The 18,576-nt window shown below is 51.4% G+C and overlaps 1 protein-coding gene across 2 annotated transcripts in view; it reads left to right on the forward strand.

The window, feature by feature from the left end:
* Positions 1-10,959: 10,959 nt before the first annotated feature.
* The window catches only part of LOC140395024 (anoctamin-8-like), a 172,031-nt gene continuing 164,414 nt past the window's right edge, over positions 10,960-18,576 (forward strand). The window contains exon 1 of one of the 2 annotated variants that reach the window (XM_072482345.1): positions 10,960-11,352. In XM_072482345.1, coding sequence (XP_072338446.1) covers positions 11,241-11,352 — 112 coding nt within the window. In that variant the 5' untranslated portion in view covers positions 10,960-11,240. The remainder of the gene's footprint in view (positions 11,353-18,576) is intronic. The other variant, XM_072482344.1, reaches the window with a different exon arrangement.

Below are 18,576 nucleotides of genomic sequence, written 5' to 3' on the forward strand. Positions count from 1 at the left end.
ACAAGGCTAATTCCTCATTTGAAATAGCCTTCAGCTGTGAAGCTAGAGACTGCTCACAGTCAAAGGGAGCGAAATTGACTTTCAGGAGAGAGGCTGCAGCAGGCAGCAGCTGTGGTTACCCCTGTTACGGGCGTCCACAATATTTAAAGATGGCTTGAAGGCCTCACAGGCACAGGGGCCTAGGTGCGACCCATGACCGCAATACCTCAGCCCCTCGGCCAAGCCCAACCCCCCCCCTGAGGGGACAGCCCCCGTCCACCAGAGCACTCGGAGCGGTAGCGCAGTGCCCTTGAGTTGCCTGTCAGAAAATGGAAATGGCTACTCACCTGCTCACTTCCCCCCCGGCTGCCATTGCACCCTTTCTGTTTTTGTAAAGGAGGACTGAACGTGACTCAGTTTCAATGCAGCAATAACAGAGCAAGACAAGGCACAGAGTACAAGACGTGGAGAAGTCAGGGCCCCTAGCCTCCCTCTCCCAGCTGTGATCGCTCCAGAAACAAGCCCCGGCAAAAAGGATCAAGGAGAAAAGATTGAGAAAAATAAATGTTCCACATGACTCGGGCTCGGCTGAGTTGATTCTTCCTGGAGGTAACGGATGGAAGTGAGAAGTGTGGGCGGGGAATCATGTTCATGTGTTCTGGGGATGCGAGAAGTTGGAGAGCTTCTGGGAGGCAATGTTTGGGACTTTATCAAGGATACTGAGGCCGAGCTGAAGCCGGACCCTATGGTGGCGATGTTTGGGGTATCGGAGGTGCTGGAGCTGCTGGGCGGAGAGGAGGCCGACATCACAGCCTCCGTCTCTCTGATTGCCCGGAGCAGGATTCTTTTTTTTAATATAAAGTTGGAGTACCCAATTCATTTTTTTCCAATTAAGGGTCAATTTAACGTGGCCAATCCACCTACCCTGCACATCTTTGGGTTCTGGGGGCGAAACCCACGCAAACACGGGGAGAATGTGCAAACTCCACACGGACAGTGACCCAGAGCCGAGATCGAACCTGGGACCTCGGTGCCGTGAGGCCGCTGTGCTAACCCACTGTGCCACCGTGCTGCCCAAGATTCACCGATTCTGAGACTAGAACATAGAACATACAGTGCAGAAGGAGGCCATTCGGCCCATCGAGTCGGCACCGTCCCACTTAAGCCCTCACTTATGTTCTATGTTCCATCCTATCCCCACAACCCAATAACCCCTCCTAACCTTTTTGGTCAGTAAGGGCAATCTATCATGGCCAATCCACCTAACCTGCACGCCTTTGGACTGTGGGAGGAAACCGGAGCACCCGGAGGAAACCCACGTAGACACGGGGAGAACGTGCAGACTCCGCACAGACAGTGACCCAGCGGGGAATCGAACCTGGGACCCTGGCACTGTGAAGCCACAGTGCTAGCCACTTGTGCTACCGTGCTGCCCAATTAAGGGTGGAGAACCTGTGGCATTTTACGCGGAAAGAATTGGTGGCGCCCCCTACCGACCGGTGAAGGGCCAGCACGTGTAAAACTCCCGGCCTCCACCAAATAAGGCTGGAGAATGGCTGGGTCCACGGTCGTGCATGTGCATGGTGCCGATCTGCAGCCGTTGCGCCATAAAACATGGTGCCGGCCATGTGCGGACCCGACCTGCCAGATGGTGTCACCCCGGCCATCGATTGTGTTCTTCGTGGGCCGGTGTTAGCCCCTCAACGGTCGCCGAATCGGTCCAGGTGTATTGCGTTGGCCTTGGGCCCTCTGTCCCTTCGGGCAAGCCCACAATTCTCAAATTGTGCCGCCTTGAGCGGTTTTCCAAGTCTTCCAGCTTTGCTCGGAGTCCTCTGTTAACCTCCACCACCCTCCGCAGCTCGTCCCCCATCGAGGTGAGGGCCAGTTTTGCTGCTGTGGAACTCCACGAATTCTGCCCCCTGCGTATATTATAAAGAATAACAGTCCCTGGGCTGGATTCTCCAATTTTGAGACTAAGTTGCCGATGGCGACGTGGAAACAGTGGCTTTTAGCGACAGAAAAAATGGCGCAACAGCTGCACTGATTCAGCTGGCACTGCCAGGGTACTGATTCAGCTGATTCAGCTGGCACTGCCAGGGTACTGATTCAGGTGGCACTGCCAGGGTACTGATTCCCCTGGCACTGCCAGGGTACTGATTCAGCTGGCACTGCCAGGGTACTGATTCAGCTGGCACTGCCAGGGTACTGATTCAGCTGGCACTGCCAGGGTACTGATTCAGCTGATTCAGCTGGCACTGCCAGGGTACTGATTCAGCTGGCACTGCCAGGGTACTGATTCAGCTGGCACTGCCAGGGTACTGATTCAGCTGATTCAGCTGGCACTGCCAGGGTACCCAGATGGCACCAGCCAGGCACCACCCTGTCCATAGGGCATGCAGCTCGGGGCCGCCAATCCTCCTGGAGCCCCCCACGAGTGCCATCCTGTCTGGTCCCAGTTTGTGGAGACCAGTACCAAATGGCACTCGCCGTGAGGTCCCCGAGGCGAACGGATGGAATCCCAAAGACTCAAGTACATCGGGAATCTGCACGTTAAGGCTTACTGCCTCGCAGTGATTCTCCCTGCAACGTCTCACGAGTTTGTGTTGAATCTCGGCAGGTGTTGCCAGCCGGGTGGCTCCCGGGAGCGGGGTCTCCTGGCTTTCACCGGCCACACTGCGTCACGGTGAGATGCATTTCCAGCTCAACGTGGCCGGACGATCATGCCCTAAGTGTTGATGCCAGGGCGGGATACGTGGACTTCCGCAACAGCAAACCTGACGTCCCACCTGGACCAATTTAGTGACCATGGAGGGGCTAACACCAGGGCCGCGTGGAACACAATAAATTCCAATGAGAAACGGTGCCCGATTCGCCGGGTCCGTGATTGACAAGCATTTGATAAGGTTCCCCATGGTAGGCTACTGCAGAAAATACGGAAGCATGGCATTCAGGGTGATTTAGCAGTTTGGATCAGAAATTGGCTAGCTGGAAGAAGACAAAGGGCGGTGGTTGATGGGAAATGTTCAGACTGGAGTCCAGTTACTAGTGGTTTACCACAAGGATCTGTTTTGGGGCCACTGCTGTTTGTCATTTTTATAAATGACCTGGCGGAAGGCGTAGAAGGATGGGTGAGTAAATTTGCAGATGGCACTAAAGTCGGTGGAGTTGTGGACAGTGTGGAAGGATGTTACAAATTACAGAGGGACATAGATAAGCTGCAGCGCTGGGCTGAGAGGTGGCAAATGGAGTTTAATGCAGAAAAGTGTGAGGTGATTCATTTTGGAAGGAATAACAGGAAGACAGAGTACTGGGCTAATGGTAAGATTCTTGGTAGTGTGGATGAGCAGAGAGATCTCGGTGTCCATGTACATAGATCCCTGAAAGTTGCCACCCAGGTTGAGAGGGTCATTAAGAAGGCATACAGTGTGTTAGCTTTTATTGGTAGAGGGATTGAGTTTCGGAGCCATGAGGTCATGTTGCAGCTGTACAAAACTCTGGTGCGGCCGCATATGGAGTATTGCGTGCAATTCTGGTTGCCGCATTATCGGAAGGATGTGGAAGTATTGGAAAGGGTGCAGAGGAGATTTACCAGAATGTTGCCTGGTATGGAGGGAATATCTTATGAGGAAAGGCTGAGGGACTTGAGGTTGTTTTCATTACAGAGAAGAAGGTTAAGAGGTGACTTAATTGAGGCATACAAGATGATCAGAGGATTGGATAGGGTGGACAGTGAGAGCCTTTTTCTTCGGATGGTGATGTCTAGCACGAGGGGACATACCTTTAAATTGAGGGGAGATAGATATAAGACAGATGTCAGAGGTAGGTTCTTTACTCAGAGGGTAGTAAGAGCGTGGAATGCCCTGCCTGCAACAGTAGTGGACTCGCCAACACTAAGGGCATTCAAATGGTCATTGGATAGACATATGGATGATAAGGGAATAGTGTAGATGGGCTTTAGAGTGGTTTCACAGGTCGGCGCAACATCGAGGGCCGAAGGGCCTGTACTGCGCTGTAATGTTCTATGTTCTATGACACTTGGGAGGCTGACAAGCTGTAGCCACACATACACATTACACTCCCCACCCACACACTCATCCCAGCCAACAGGATGGCAGCACCAAGATACCAGCAGCACCTGTCATTCGAGGACCTGTCGGGTCAGGCATGCGGTCAAGACCTCTGGGGGACCAAGCGACCATATCTGCCGGATCATGGCGCACCTGGCACTTTGGGGTATGGGGGGTATGGGAGGGGGGGGGGGGTGGCACCTGCTCCCAGTGGCTGACACAGTGTTGGTCGCACTGAACCTTTACGCGAAAGGGTCCTTCCAGGTGCCAAGTGAGCACCTGCCCGGAAACTCACAGACCTCGGTGCACAGGTGAATCTACGCCGTCACGGAGGCCCAATATGCCCAGGTGGCTCAATACATCAATTTCAATGTGGACCGAGCTCACCAGGATGCCCGGGCAGCGGGGTTCGCTGCCAACACCGACATGCCCCGGGTCCAGGGTCTGATCGACGGGATGCATGTCCCCCTACCAGCACCTCCAGATGACAGGCCGCTGTACACAAACCCAAAGGGATTCCACTCGATGACTGTGCAGCTGATATGTGACCATCAGTTGCGCATCATTCACATCTGTGCCCGGTACCCGGGCAGTGTGCACGACGCCTTCAACCTGGCACACTCGTAGGTGGCATGACGGCGCAGTGGTTAGCACTGCTGCCTCACGGCGCTGAGGACCCGGGTTCGAATCCCAGCCCTGGGTCACTGTCCGTGTGGAGTTTGCACATTCTCCCCGTGTCTGCGTGGGTTTCACCCCCACAACCCAAAGATGTGCAGGGGAGGTGGATTGGCCACGCTAAATTGAACCTCAATGGAGAAAAATCAATTGGTACTCTAAATTTATATTTTATAAAATCCTGGCACACTCGACGATTCCTGACACCTTCGAAGCACCCCCCCCCCCGAATGAGGAGTTGGCTCCTGGGTGACAGGGGTTGTCCCCTGCAGAGGTGGCTGATGCCACCTATCCGGAGGCCACAGACAACGTGGAGACCTGCTACAACAACGCCCATGCAGCACCCGAGTCTGTGATCGAGCGGGGCTTCAGCATCCTGAAGGTGTGGTTCAGGTGCTTGGACCGCTCAGGGAGGGCCCCCCAGTATGACACTGAGAGGGTCGCCCGCATCGTGGTGGCCTGCTCCGCTCTCCACAACATTGCACAGCAGAGGGGCGATGTGCTGGAGGAGGAGGATGAATGCTAGGCCTCATCTGACGAAGAGGGTGCGATAGAGGGCCTTGACAGGCAGGGCATGGAGCCCGGGCGTGCGGGCAAAGGAGGCGCAACCCTCTCCATGACTCTTACCTGCCTCACTGCGGGGTGTGGGCCCTGGGTTGGCAGTAACAGCGGGTCTGGTCCACGGGATGGAGGTTGATGATGTCCCGCTCTGTGATGAGCTCTGGTGCTCCGCAGCATTTGACAGCGCCTGACTCCAGGACAACAGTGGCACTCTTCACCGTCCACCTGGGTGACCCCTGCAGGCGAGCGGGACATTCCATCACGTTTTCCCATCCAACCCTTGGGCTGGTGGAGGTGGGGACAGGTGGCGGGGGGTTGGGGTTGAGAGACGGGGGAGGGGAGGGGTACTGGGGCGATGTGCGGCATCCGACCTCAGGCCCCCCCCCACCCCCCCCCCCCAGCCCCCCCCCCCCCCCCCCTCTGCAGCCAGCCCATCCCATCCCTCACATCTGTCTGAAAGAGCACTGAGGCAATTTGGAGCTTTTGTACACAGGTGTTCATTTTGAACATTACGGGTGAGCATCTCTATCACGGTTATTGCCCTAGCCCCTAACGTTATCCTGTGTCCTGCACCCGTGCCAACCTAACTGGTATCTATCTACCTTTGTGGCCTTACGGGCCTTAACGCTACGTCTAGGTGGATCTCCAGACGCTACATCGGAAGTGGGGGCGGCATGCTGTGATTCTCGCCCTATGACCTGGGTCCCCATTGATGGCTGTCCTCTGGGGCGACTGGGCCTGGATGGGACTGGCAGTCGCTCGGGTGTCCCAGCTGGCATGGTGTTCTGCCCGCTGCCCGTCGGATGCACCAGGGACAGGATTGGGGGGGGGGGGGGGGGGGCCGTGTCCGCCCCCTCGGGGGTTCCTACCTGCGCCTGATGTACCGCTGCACGTGTGTGGTGAACACCAGAGGGTCCCCAGCAGCCTCTTCACTAACATGCCCGACCGAGGTGAATGTCTCTGGGGTGGTGGAAGGTGATGGTGACAGCCGTGATGGAAAGTCACGTGTCATCCCCAGGCTGGCGCTCCCAGTGTCTCGGGCTAGCGTTTGGGGGCTTGCATCACTGCTCGTTGCCGACCCCGGGCTGGAATCCGTTTGGGGTTGCCGACCCGGCGGTGATCACCAGGTGACCCTGCAAGACACAAGACATGACACAGGATTGGAAAGCGGGCTGGGGCGTTGGGTTGTGTGGGGGTGTCACCCAAAGGTATTTAGGGATATGGTGAAAAGACGAGTACTTGGAGTTAGGTTCCAGATCAACAAGATATCACTGAATGGTGGAACCGGCGCCGAAGAGGGGCTGAATAGCCTCCTCCTGTTCCAGTGTTCCTACATCTTAGAACAAGTTTTTGAAGGCACATCTGAATATCTCCTCGTCGGGCTCAGTGTCAAATGTTGCTCCTAAGTAAGTGCCTTGGGGCGTTTTGATACATTAAACGTGACACTTAAATGCAAGTTGCTGTTTAGAATTCAGATTGTTTCAGGACCTGTTTATTGTAGTGACAGTCATGTCCACATGGAGCCACATGGGGGCAGCACACTTCACCCAAATATTGAGAGGATCTTTCACAAACTATTTCTGAATTAAGTTTCTGTTCATCTTTCCTCTGATATATGAAGTGAGTGGTAAACCAGGCAGTGATTCCAGAGGCTGAGATTGTTACATGGACATTTCCCAAAGAGTACCTCTGCCTTCAGATTGTGGATTCACTGATAACTACAGAAATTCTATCAGGCACATTACTTCGGTTTAATTTTGGCTCATTTTCTCAAGGAATGAGTACACAAAAATGAAAATAATTCCGGACTGGTAGAGCACCGGGTTAGATACAGAGTAAAGCTCCCTCTACACTGTCCCCATCAAACACTCCCAGGACAGGTACAGCACAGAGTTAGATACACAGTAAAGCTCCCTCTACACTGTCCCCATCAAACACTCCCAGGACAGGTACAGCATGGGGTTAGATACAGAGTAAAGCTCCCTCTACACTGACCCCATCAAACACTCCCAGGACAAGTACAGCACAGGGTTAGATACAGAGCAAAGCTCCCTTCATCCAACAGGTTCCATTGGAGGAGCGTGTACGAGGGCCAAAGGGACCCAAAACCATTTCCTCCATTTTTGTCAGCAGCAAACAAGGTAAGAGAAAATGGTGGGTTGCGCAGGTCAGCCGGCGTGGGTCGCAAAGGCCGGCCAGCGCCGGTCGTGAAGATCAGCCGGCGTGGGTCGCGGAGGTCGGCCGGCGTGGGTCGCGAAGGTCGGCCGGTGCCGGTCGTGAAGATCAGCCGGCATGGGTCGCGAAGGTCGGCCGGCGTGGGTCGCGAAGGTTGGCCAGCGCCGGTCGTGAAGATCAGCCGGCGTGGGTCGCGGAGGTCGGCTGGCGTGGGTCGCGAAGGTCGGCCGGTGCCGGTCGTGAAGATCAGCCGGCGTGGGTCGCGGAGGTCGGCCGGCGTGGGTCGCGAAGGTCGGCCGGTGCCGGTCGTGAAGATCAGCCGGCATGGGTCACGAAGGTCGGCCGGCATGGGTTGCGAAGGTCGGCCGGCGCCGGTCGTGAAGATCAGCTGGCGTGGGTCGCGAAGGTCGGCCGGCGCGGGTCGCGAAGGTCGGCCGGCGCGGGTCGTGAAGGTCGGCTGGGTTGGGTCCCGAAGGTTGAAAAATGAAATGAAATGAAATGAGCTTGGCTGGTTGGTAAAAATGGGTCCCTGGAAAAAACGTTTGAAGAACACTGCTCTACACTGTCACCATCAAACAATCCCAGGACAGGTACAGCACGGGGTTAGATAGAGTGAAGCTCCCTCCACACTGTCCCCATCAAACACTCCCAGGACAGGTACAGCACAGGGTTAGATAGAGTGAAGCTCCTTCTACACTGTCCCCATCAAACACTCCCAGGACAGGTACAGCACAGGGTTAGATACAGAGTAAAGCTCCCTCCACACTGTCTCCATCAAACACTCCCAGGACAGGTACAGCACGGGGTTAGGTACAGAGTAAAGCTCCTCTATACTGTCCCAGCAAACATTCCCAGGACAGGTACAGCATGTGGTTACATACAGAGTAAAGCTCCCTCGACACTGTCCCCATTAAACACTCCCAGGACAGGTACAGCACAGAGTTAGATACAGAGAAAAGCTTCCTCTACACTGTCCCCATCAAACACTCCCAGGACAGGTACAGCACAGGGTTAGATACAGAGTAAAGCTTCCTCTACACTGTCCCCATCAAACACTCCCAGGACAGGTACAGCACGGGGGCAGATACAGAGTAAAGCTCCCTCTACACTGTCCCCATCAAACACTCCCAGGACAGGTACAGCACAGGGTTAGATACAGAGTAAAGCTCCCTCTACACTGTCCCCATCAAACACTCTACATAAGAAATATAGTGACCGAAATAGAATAATTTCGATTTGTAACAATCTACCTCACGATTTTAATTGACAAAAGTCCCCATTGGTGTGATATTGTCTGCTCTCCACACAGAGGCCTGACTGTGGTGTATCAGCCTCATCCCAGCTGCCCGCATTGGGAACTGTGTGGATGATAAACTGATAGCTCAGTTAGCAATGTGCTGTTCCTGTCCTGGTCCCTGTGTCACACTGAGCATAGAGGGTCCAATCTTCAATGGTGGTCTGGGCCTCACTGTTTCTCTCCCAGGGGTAATGATTTGCCATGGCACTCTGTTGTCAGTTACCGCTTTTAGGTTTTCTCTGACAGGAAAGAACATTTTCAGATGCTGTTCACAGCCTCGGGACATCCCAAAATGCTTCACAGGCAATGAAGTACTTTGTGAAGTGTAGTCACCGCTGTCATGGAGGAAATACACAGGAAGATCCCACACCCCGCAACGTGATAACGGCCAGATAGTCAGCTTTCTTTATCGCCGATGTTGAACGATGAAGAAAATTGGAGGATTTCCTCTCATTTTCTTTTCAATAATGCAGAGGGATCTTTCGTGTCTCCCGAGAGGGTAGGCGTTCATTTTCACATCATGCTCATCTCCTTGCTCGAGAACCTGTCGGGCAGCGAGACCCGGGAGTGTTAGAAGAGAAGGATTTGCAGGCGGGAATCTAGGAACAACCTCAAACATCAGGATCTGACAAGTGTTCCCAATTTAGCATAACCTGAATCATAGGATTTTGAACATGGAAGGAAAAGACGCTGTTCCCAGCAGGGGTGGGGTGGGGGGGGTACCATACACACGTTCTGCATCGAGATAACAATAATCTTTATTAGTGTCACAAGTAGGCTTACATTAACACTGCAATGACGTTACTGTGAAAAGCCCCTAGTCGCCACACTCCGGCGCCTGTTCGGGTACGCTGAGGGAGAATTCAGAATGTCCAATTCACCTAACAAGCACGTCTTTCGGGACTTGTGGGAGGAAACCGGAGCACCCGGAGGGAACCCACGCAGACACGGGGAGAACATGCAGACTCCGCACAGACAGTGACCAGACGGGAATCGAACCCGCGTCCCCGGATGAGGCTCCACCCATTCATCTGGCCTGTCAAGACAGTCAGAATGAGGACAAACCCTGGACAATGTGGGGACTTTGGGAGTGGATTCACTTGCCCCGTCCTGTGTGAGCTGCAAACACATTGGTTCAGCCTCACTGAGAAGAGGATATCCAGCTGCTCCATGGGGGTGGGAGACTCTTTCTCAATAAAAACCGTTCAAGCGACAGCACCTCCAAGAGTGCAGCTCGAGGGACAATGAGGGATGGGCAACAAATGCTGGCCTCACCAGCGAAGCCCACATCCCGTAACGTCCAAAGACGTGCAGGTTAGGTGGATTGGCCATGCTAAATTGCCCGTAGTGTCCATAAGGGTTTGGAGGGGTTATTGGGTTGCGGGGATGGGGTGGAAGTGAAGGATTAATGTGGGTCGGTGCAGATTCGATGGGCCGAATGGCCTCCTTCTGCACTGTATGTTCTGTGTAAAAAAACATCCGTCAGTGCTGCAGGAGGGTCAGCCACAGAATAAAGAGCCTGCAATGGGTCTTCACCCCACAACATTCATACCAGGGGGCAAGAGTGTTACTAAGACAGCTACTAAGACAGGGGCTGGTTCAGCGCCCTTCCCTCCAGGACCTAAGAGTCCTCCCTACCTCACCCCCGACAGCGAGATCGCCCTCCCACCCAAACCCCTCCCCCCCCCCCCCCCCCAAAAGCATCCCCTACCATCCCACCCCTCGAACATATCTTAAGGAGCGATCTTAAGGGGCTGGTTTAGCACAAAGGGGCTGGTTTAGCACACTGGGCTAAATTGCTGGCTTTTAAAGTAGACCAAGGCAGGCCAGCAGCACGGTTCAATTCCCGTACCAGCCTTCCCAAACAGGTGCCGGAATGTGGTGTCTAGGGGCTTTTCACAGTAACTTCATTGAAGCCTACTTGTGACAACAAGCGATTATTATTTCATTCCCTTTGCCAGTAACTGAAAGGAGTGAATAAACTCCCATTCAGAGACCCAACTGCCCATTCCTGCTGGCTACTGTGAGTTAAAATCACCCCAGTCTCTGCCTCAGTGTCCATCACCCAGCCTCCCCTCTTTGTTAATCTCTGTCTCATGCCTCCCCATTTCTCTCTCTCTCTCTCTCTGCCTGATGCCCCCCTCTCTCTCTCTCTGTCTCTTTGTTCCTGGCTCGGGCGGGGACACAAAGCGGATGATTAATCCTGCATTTTGATTTCATCCCTCTAACCTTGCTGTTTCTCAGTGCTGTGTGTGAGAGTGGAGAGAGAGAGAGAGAGTGTGTGGCTTCAGGGGGCTGTGATGATCAGGAGGGGTTGTTGCAAGTGCTGCATAAAGCTTGTTTTTTAAAGTGGGGGCGGGGAGGTGTGGAGGGAAAATACAAACCCACAGCAAAAAAAAAGCTCAGTGATTGTGTCCCTCACCCCAATGCAGCCCCTGTAGACAGTGAGCAGCATCCAGTCAGCCAAGTCACCTCTTGGTCTAGAGATGCCTGTGCCAAGGAGAGACAAGGAGGACAGCCAGGCGGAGAGGCAATCCCAGCCGGACAAGGAGATGAGAGAGGCGGCGGAGAAGCGGGCGGCCACCGCTGGAGTGCTGGGTGAGTGAAGCTGGGGATGGGGAGGTAATACACCCACATTTGGTGGCGGGGGGGAGAGGGAGGGGGTGCAGATCGATGTCTTTCTGCCTTGGAAATAAAATGCACATTAATGAAATAAATGCCTCGCCTTCCTGCACCAAAAAAGGAGGTAGAGAAAGAGGGGCAGGTTCTGGGACAGGGCGATGCACCAACTGTTTAAAGGGGCCACTCCGCAAGCCCCCCCCCCCAAACATCATCCTGTGGGATCTTTCTCTGCACCCCGGGAGAATTTGCATCCCAATCAGGAGAGACAAATGCAATTGTGTGTGTGTGTGTTTTTTTAAACAGGGGCTGCGCAGAATGTATTGCATCTAATCCCTGCAGTGCACATTGTGAAATATCCACTGAATTGATGTGAGCGGGATCGATTTCACTCAGGCAATTCCCTCCAGGGTTATTCCACAAACTGGCATGGTGCAAGTGCCTTGTCTGCATATTTATTGGCGCCGGATCTTGCAGGGTGTTCATGGGCTGTGAAGGACACACGTTTGTTTAAGGGAGGCTGGTGCAGAATTTCCCATGGAGCAGGTCAAAGCCAGGAGAAGGCCAGGGTCCCTCTCATCTCCAGCCACCACCACCCCCCCCCCCCCCCCCCCCGCAAACCTCTCTCTACCTGTGCCACAAGTCTTGCCCTCCTCTGTAGACTCTGAACTTTCCTCCTCTTCCTCCACACTCAGTCCCATCCTCTTCCTCCACACTCAGTTCAAACCTGGACCCACTGCACCTGCTCTCCGTGCCAGCCCTGACCCAGCCACTGTCACTCCTACCCCACCTTGGCCGTCAAACCCCACCCTGAAGATTTGAGCAGGTAATCCGGGGCCCACACTGCCATTGCCAGAACCCCCCCCCCCCCAAACCCGGGAATGCTGCACTGTCAGCGTTACCGTTTCTCGGTGAAGATGTCAAATCAAGATCCCCTTCCCCCTCTCAGGTGGGCGTCAATGATTCGAAGGCCACTCACTATTCAAGGAAGAGTCCTCCTCCGGGTGACCCAGGACATAGTCATCCCGCAACCAAAGTCACTAAAAACAGGTTAGCTGGTTATTATGTCATCACGGCGCGTGGGATCTTGCTATGCCCAAATTGGCTGCCACCTTTCTTCCATTACCCGGTGACTACATTTCAAAACTTAAGTGTTCTGGGATGTTCTGATGTCACAAGAGGCGCCATACAAATATAACTCTGTTTGTCTATATGATCCCTAAATCCTCTTTGTTAAACCTCCAACCCCGCAACATCGTTTACATACACTCAACTTTTGGACAATACCTCCTCAACTCTTTTGTCCTGTCGCTGGGCATCTGTTACATGGCGCACCTTGGAAATCTGTGACTAATAGAGCTCTGTGTAGCCTTAGGGTCATGGGGGCGGTTAATGGAAACAGCTCTCATTTCTCCCCTGACCCTCCCCCATCCATAAGCAGAAAACTGTTTTGATTTGTTTCCCTCTTTCTAAGCATTGCCGTATTTCCCCAACCCCTCGGATTCTGGTGCGATCAAAGTTTCTATTAATAATCCCACAGCAAACTCTAGATAGGAAGAACTCAAAGGGTTAGTTTATTTGTGCACACTTGAAACGACAGAAGAGGATTGCAACATCATCTCCACAATCAAACAGTAAAAAGAGGGATGGAGAAAATAGGGTTTTACAGCATAGAGACCGCAGAAAAAATAGGGGCTTTTCACAGCAGCTTCATTGAAGCCTACTTGTGACAATAAGCGATTATTATTAAATGTTGGTTCAAATGAGTTCCAGAATCAAAATCCAATGAGGTATATCTTCACGGAGGTCGTCAGGTTGAAAACCAATGCTGTAGAATTGATCTTTCTGGTGGTGCTGGCATCACACAATGAGATAAGCACGCAGAAATGAATCAGCATTGTAGGTGATGGCACAAAATTTCCAATAGCCGGAGTGTAGATGGGGCCAGATGTTCAATCTGGGCAAAGCTCCTTTCTGTGTGGCTTGCTAGGCAGATGTTATATCAGCAGAATGAACTATTCAGCTCAACAAGACAATATTAACTTGTTCAATGAGCCAGAAGCCTCGGTCATATGACCCCTCTTCTCCAACAGGTCTTTAACAAAGGGTGTGTACCCATTACACCAGGGTGTGTATCCATTGTCTGGAATTTGGCGGGGTCTCAAAGACTGTGAAAGCCATTATGAGTTGCTTTATTAGACCCTGTGTCTCCTGTTGGCGAGCCTGGGTTAGCAAATGCTTTGTCTAGCTCTTTTTGAAGTTGGGTCCCCAGGTGACTGTTAACGGCTCCTCAGAGATAACGAGGTGCGAGTTTCCCCAAAACCGCAAAGTAGCTTCTTTTTATAAATAGTACAGTGTGAGGCCTTAGTCCACCACAGTAGGCAAGTGTGTACGCCTGGTGTGTACAGTTTTGGTTACCTTACTTAGGGAGAGATATATTTGCATCAGAAGCAATTCAGAGAAAGTTCATTAAGCTGATTCCTGGGATGATTTCCTTATAAGGAAAGATTTAACAAGTTGGGTCTAGATTCAGAGGAGTTCAGAACAATGAGAGGTGATCTTACTGCATGACATGGATATGGATGACATCAAGGTTGGTGGAGTGGCAGATAGTGTTGAGGATTGTCAGAAGATACAGCAGGACATAGATAAGTTGGAGACTTGGGCCGAGAAATGGCAAATGGAGTTTATTCCTGACAAATGTGAGGTAATGCATTTTGGTAGGTCTAACACAGAGTGGAAATATACCGTAAATGGCAAAATACTTAGGAATATAGAAAGTCAGAGAGATCTGGGGGTGCAGGTCCACAGATCTTTGAAGGTGGCAACACAAGTGGACAAGGTAGTCAAAAAAGCATACGGAATACTTGCCTTCATTGGACGGGGCATAGAGTATAAAAACTGGCGCGTCACGCTACAGTTCAATAGAACTTTGGTAAGGCCGCACTTGGAATATTGCGCACAATTCTGGTCGCCACACTACCAGAAGGACGTAGAGGTTTTGGAGGAGGTTTACCAGGATATTGCCTGGTCTGGAGGGTGTTAGCTATGTGGAGAGGCTGAATAGACTCGGACTGTTTTCATTAGAAAGATGGGGGTTGAGGGGTGACCTGATAGAGGTCTACAAGATTATGAAGGGTATAGATAGAGTGGATGGTTCGGCACTCTTTCCCAGGGTGGAGGGGTCAGTCACCAGGGGGCATAGGTTTAAGGTCCGTGGGGCAAAGTTTAGAGGAGATGTGTGAGGCAGGACTTTTACGCAGAGGGTGGAGAGTGCCTGGAACGTGTTGCCAGGGGAGGTTGTGGAAGCAGATACGTTAATGGTGTTCAAAAGGCATCTCGACAAATACATGGATAGGATGGGTATAGAGGGATACAGCACAAGGAAGTGCTGAGGGTTTTTGGCAAAGGCTGGTATCATGACCGGAACAGCTTTGGAGGGCCGAAGAGCCTGTTCCTGTGCTGTATTGTTCCTTGTTCTTTGTTATTTCTATGAGATTCTGAGGGCACTGATAGGGGTAGATCCTGAGAGGATGTTTCCCCTTGTGAGGGAATCTAGAAGTTGAGGGGACAGTTTAAAAATAAGGGAAAATCTCAGTTAAGATGGAAACAAAGAGAAATTTATTCTCTCAAAGAGTCATTAGTGTTTCTCTTACTCGGCAGGGGGGGCTGGGTCATTGGATATATCCAGGGCTGAGTTAGACAGATTTTTGATTAACAAGGGAGGCACGGATTAAGAGGAGCAGGCAGGAAAGTGGAGATAAGGCCACAATCAGAGATAAACCATGGTCTTATTAAATGTGGAGCAGGCTGAAGGGGTCACTCCTGCTTATTGCCTTATATCTGAGGTCAACTGAGCTGAGGGGTCAGAGGAAGCTGGAAATCCAAGTGCAGAAATCACTAAATATTCGGGGCACATGCAAAAGGTAATCGTAAATGCTGCTGTGATGTTGATTTCTCAAGGAGAGAATGTGATGCTCCAGATGTACAGAGTCTGGGTCAGACCCCTATCTGGAGTCGGTGGGTTTAGTTCTGGGCTCCGCCCCACAGGGAGGGAGAGATTGTCCTTGGAGGGGGTCGTGGCACAGCTGGACCAGGGTGACACCAATGCTGAAAGGGTAAAGCTATGGGGACGTGGTGTACAAACTAGATAGTGCAGCTACAATACTGGCCGGAATGCTCCGTCGTCGGGACTCACTTTTCCGGCTGGCAGCGCGTCCCCGCCCGTGGGTTTCCCGGTCGTGTCGGGTGGGTGCAATGGGACATCCCATTGACGAGCGGCGGAAAGTTAGAATCCTGCCTCCAGCGAACGGCGCTGCCAAGAAACGCGTGGCTGGGGGATCGGAAAATCCAGGCCACTGTCTTTTACTCAGACTAATGCGGAAAGTTGCCCAGGCAGGACCTGTCAGTAAATAGCAGAACAAACCCATCCTGCTTCGGAAATATATCATCGGTTCTTAATTGTCACTTGGGGGAGGGGAGAGGGGCTGGTGCGTGGGAGTGGGGGGTGGATTTAAATCGATCAAACTCAAGGGGCTGGATTCTCCATCGGTGCTCACAATGGAAAACCCCATTGGCCGGCAGCCGAGTCGGAGGATCCCACCCAAAGTCTTTGGATTTTTGGTGGGGAAGAATTTGGACACAGTAGACATAGGAAATGAAGAGGAAACGTGGATCAGTAATTTTCTAATATCATAGAATCATAGTATTTGCAGTGCGGAAGGAGGCCATTCGGCCCATCGAGTCTGCACCGGCCCTTGGAAAGGGCACCCTACCTAAACCCATACCTCCACCCTGTACCCACACCTCCACCATATCCCCGTAACCCCACCTAACCTTTTTTTGGACACTAAGGGCAATTTATCACGGCCAATCCACCTAACCTGCACATCTTTGGACTGTGGGAGGAAACCGGAGCACCCGGAGGAAACCCACGCAGACACGGGGAGAACGTGCAGACTCCGCACAGACAGTGACCCAAGCCGGGAATCGAACCTGGGACCCTGGAGCTGTGAAGCCACAGTGCTAACCACTGTGCTACCGTGCTGCCGTGGAGCTGATCCATAGGGCTGAATGTTCCTGTGTGCAGCATTATACAGGCAAACAAGATGAAGAGAAGAGAGTTGGGATACATGGAAACACTGGGTGTGGAAATAAAGCTGGAGTGTCACTGAGCAAAGGTGAGGGGACAGTCAGGTTCCTGATCACCATCTAGTGCCTCTGCTGGAGAAGACAAGTGGTGGCGTCTGAGGGCAGCACATTCTGGGACAATGTCCGAGACAGGGGATAAGGAGCAGATGGGAAGACATGAGCAGCTGGTCAGTTGCAGCTGCCAAGGGTTAGGGCAGATGTGCCAGGGTTGGCGATAGAACCAACACAGGCATTCCCAGAGCTGGAAAATCCTCAAACTGAAACCACTCAGTACACACACAGATACACGCAAATGCACGGCCACACAAAGAGATACATACATATATACACACACGCATGCACACACACACACACACAAACACAGATATATACACACACAGATAACACATACAAACTCAGATGAACACACATATGCACACAAACAGATACACACATGTATACACACACACACAAACACAGATGCACACACACATACGCACACAAACAGATATACACAGATGCACACACAAACACACACAAACTCAGATAAACACAGATGCACAACCACACACAGATACACACACACGCACGGCCACACAAACAGATACACACATATATACACACACAAACACAGATATACACACACAAACACAGATGCACACACACATACGCACACAAACAGATACACACAAACACAGATGCACACACATACACACAGAAACAGATACACACAGATATACACAAAAGCACACACACAAACATATATACACACACACGCACAAACACGGATGTACACGCACGCACATAAACACAGATGTTCACACATATACACAAACATACGCACACAAACAGATACACACATATATACACACAAACATACACACACAGATATACACATATATACATGCACAGATATACACACATACTGATACACACAGATGTACACACACACACACAAATAGATACACACAGATATATATACACACACAAATAGGTACACACAAATAGATACACACAGATATACACACACAGATATATACACACACATACAGATACACACATATACACACACATACAGATACACACAGATATACACACATACTGATACACACAGATGTACACACACACACACAAATAGATACACACAGATATATATACACACACAAATAGATACACACAGATATACACACAGATATATACACACACATACAGATACACACATATACACACACATACAGATACACACAGATATACACACACACAAATGGATACAAACAAATAGATACACACACAAACAGATACACACGCATATACACACACACGAACACAGATATATACACACACACACAAAGATACACACAAATAGATACACACACATATACACAAAATCAGATACACACAGATATGCACGCACACATACAACCAGACACACAAATAGACAAAGAGAGACACATATATACAAAGATATACACACATACATAGTCACATTCACATGTATAAAGAAATAGACACACATATATATATATATAAAAATGGTAAAGTTGCCATAGTCCCAGATGCTTTCTCCTTTGAGGACGAGAGCTGACTGGTGGTGATTTAACCTGAGGATCACCACACCTCAGGGAAGGGGCAAGGTTGAGAAGGCAGGGCCTTAATGGATAACCTCAGCTGGTACAGGAATTGAACCCGCGCTGCTGGCCTTGCTCTGCATCAGAAACCAGCTGTCCCGCCAAGTGAGCTAAACCCATCCCCAAGCTGGCCCTATATATGTATATCTCCAAACAGATACGCACACACAGATACACTTATAAACAGATATACACACATACAAACAAGACACACACACACAGATATACACACAATCAGATAGTCACAGATGCATGGACAGACAAATGCACAGAGACAGACTCACAAAGACACATGGACAGACAGACAGACACACACACACACATATAGAGACGCAGACAGATATACAGAGAAAGACACACACACACGTAGAAGTGAACAATACCTGTACAAATACCCTGGGTATTACCCCCTCCACCCAAGGGTGCTGAATCACTGTTTATCTCT

The sequence above is a fragment of the Scyliorhinus torazame genome, chromosome 18 (genome assembly GCF_047496885.1).
Source record: "Scyliorhinus torazame isolate Kashiwa2021f chromosome 18, sScyTor2.1, whole genome shotgun sequence".
NCBI classification, from domain to species: domain Eukaryota; kingdom Metazoa; phylum Chordata; class Chondrichthyes; order Carcharhiniformes; family Scyliorhinidae; genus Scyliorhinus; species Scyliorhinus torazame.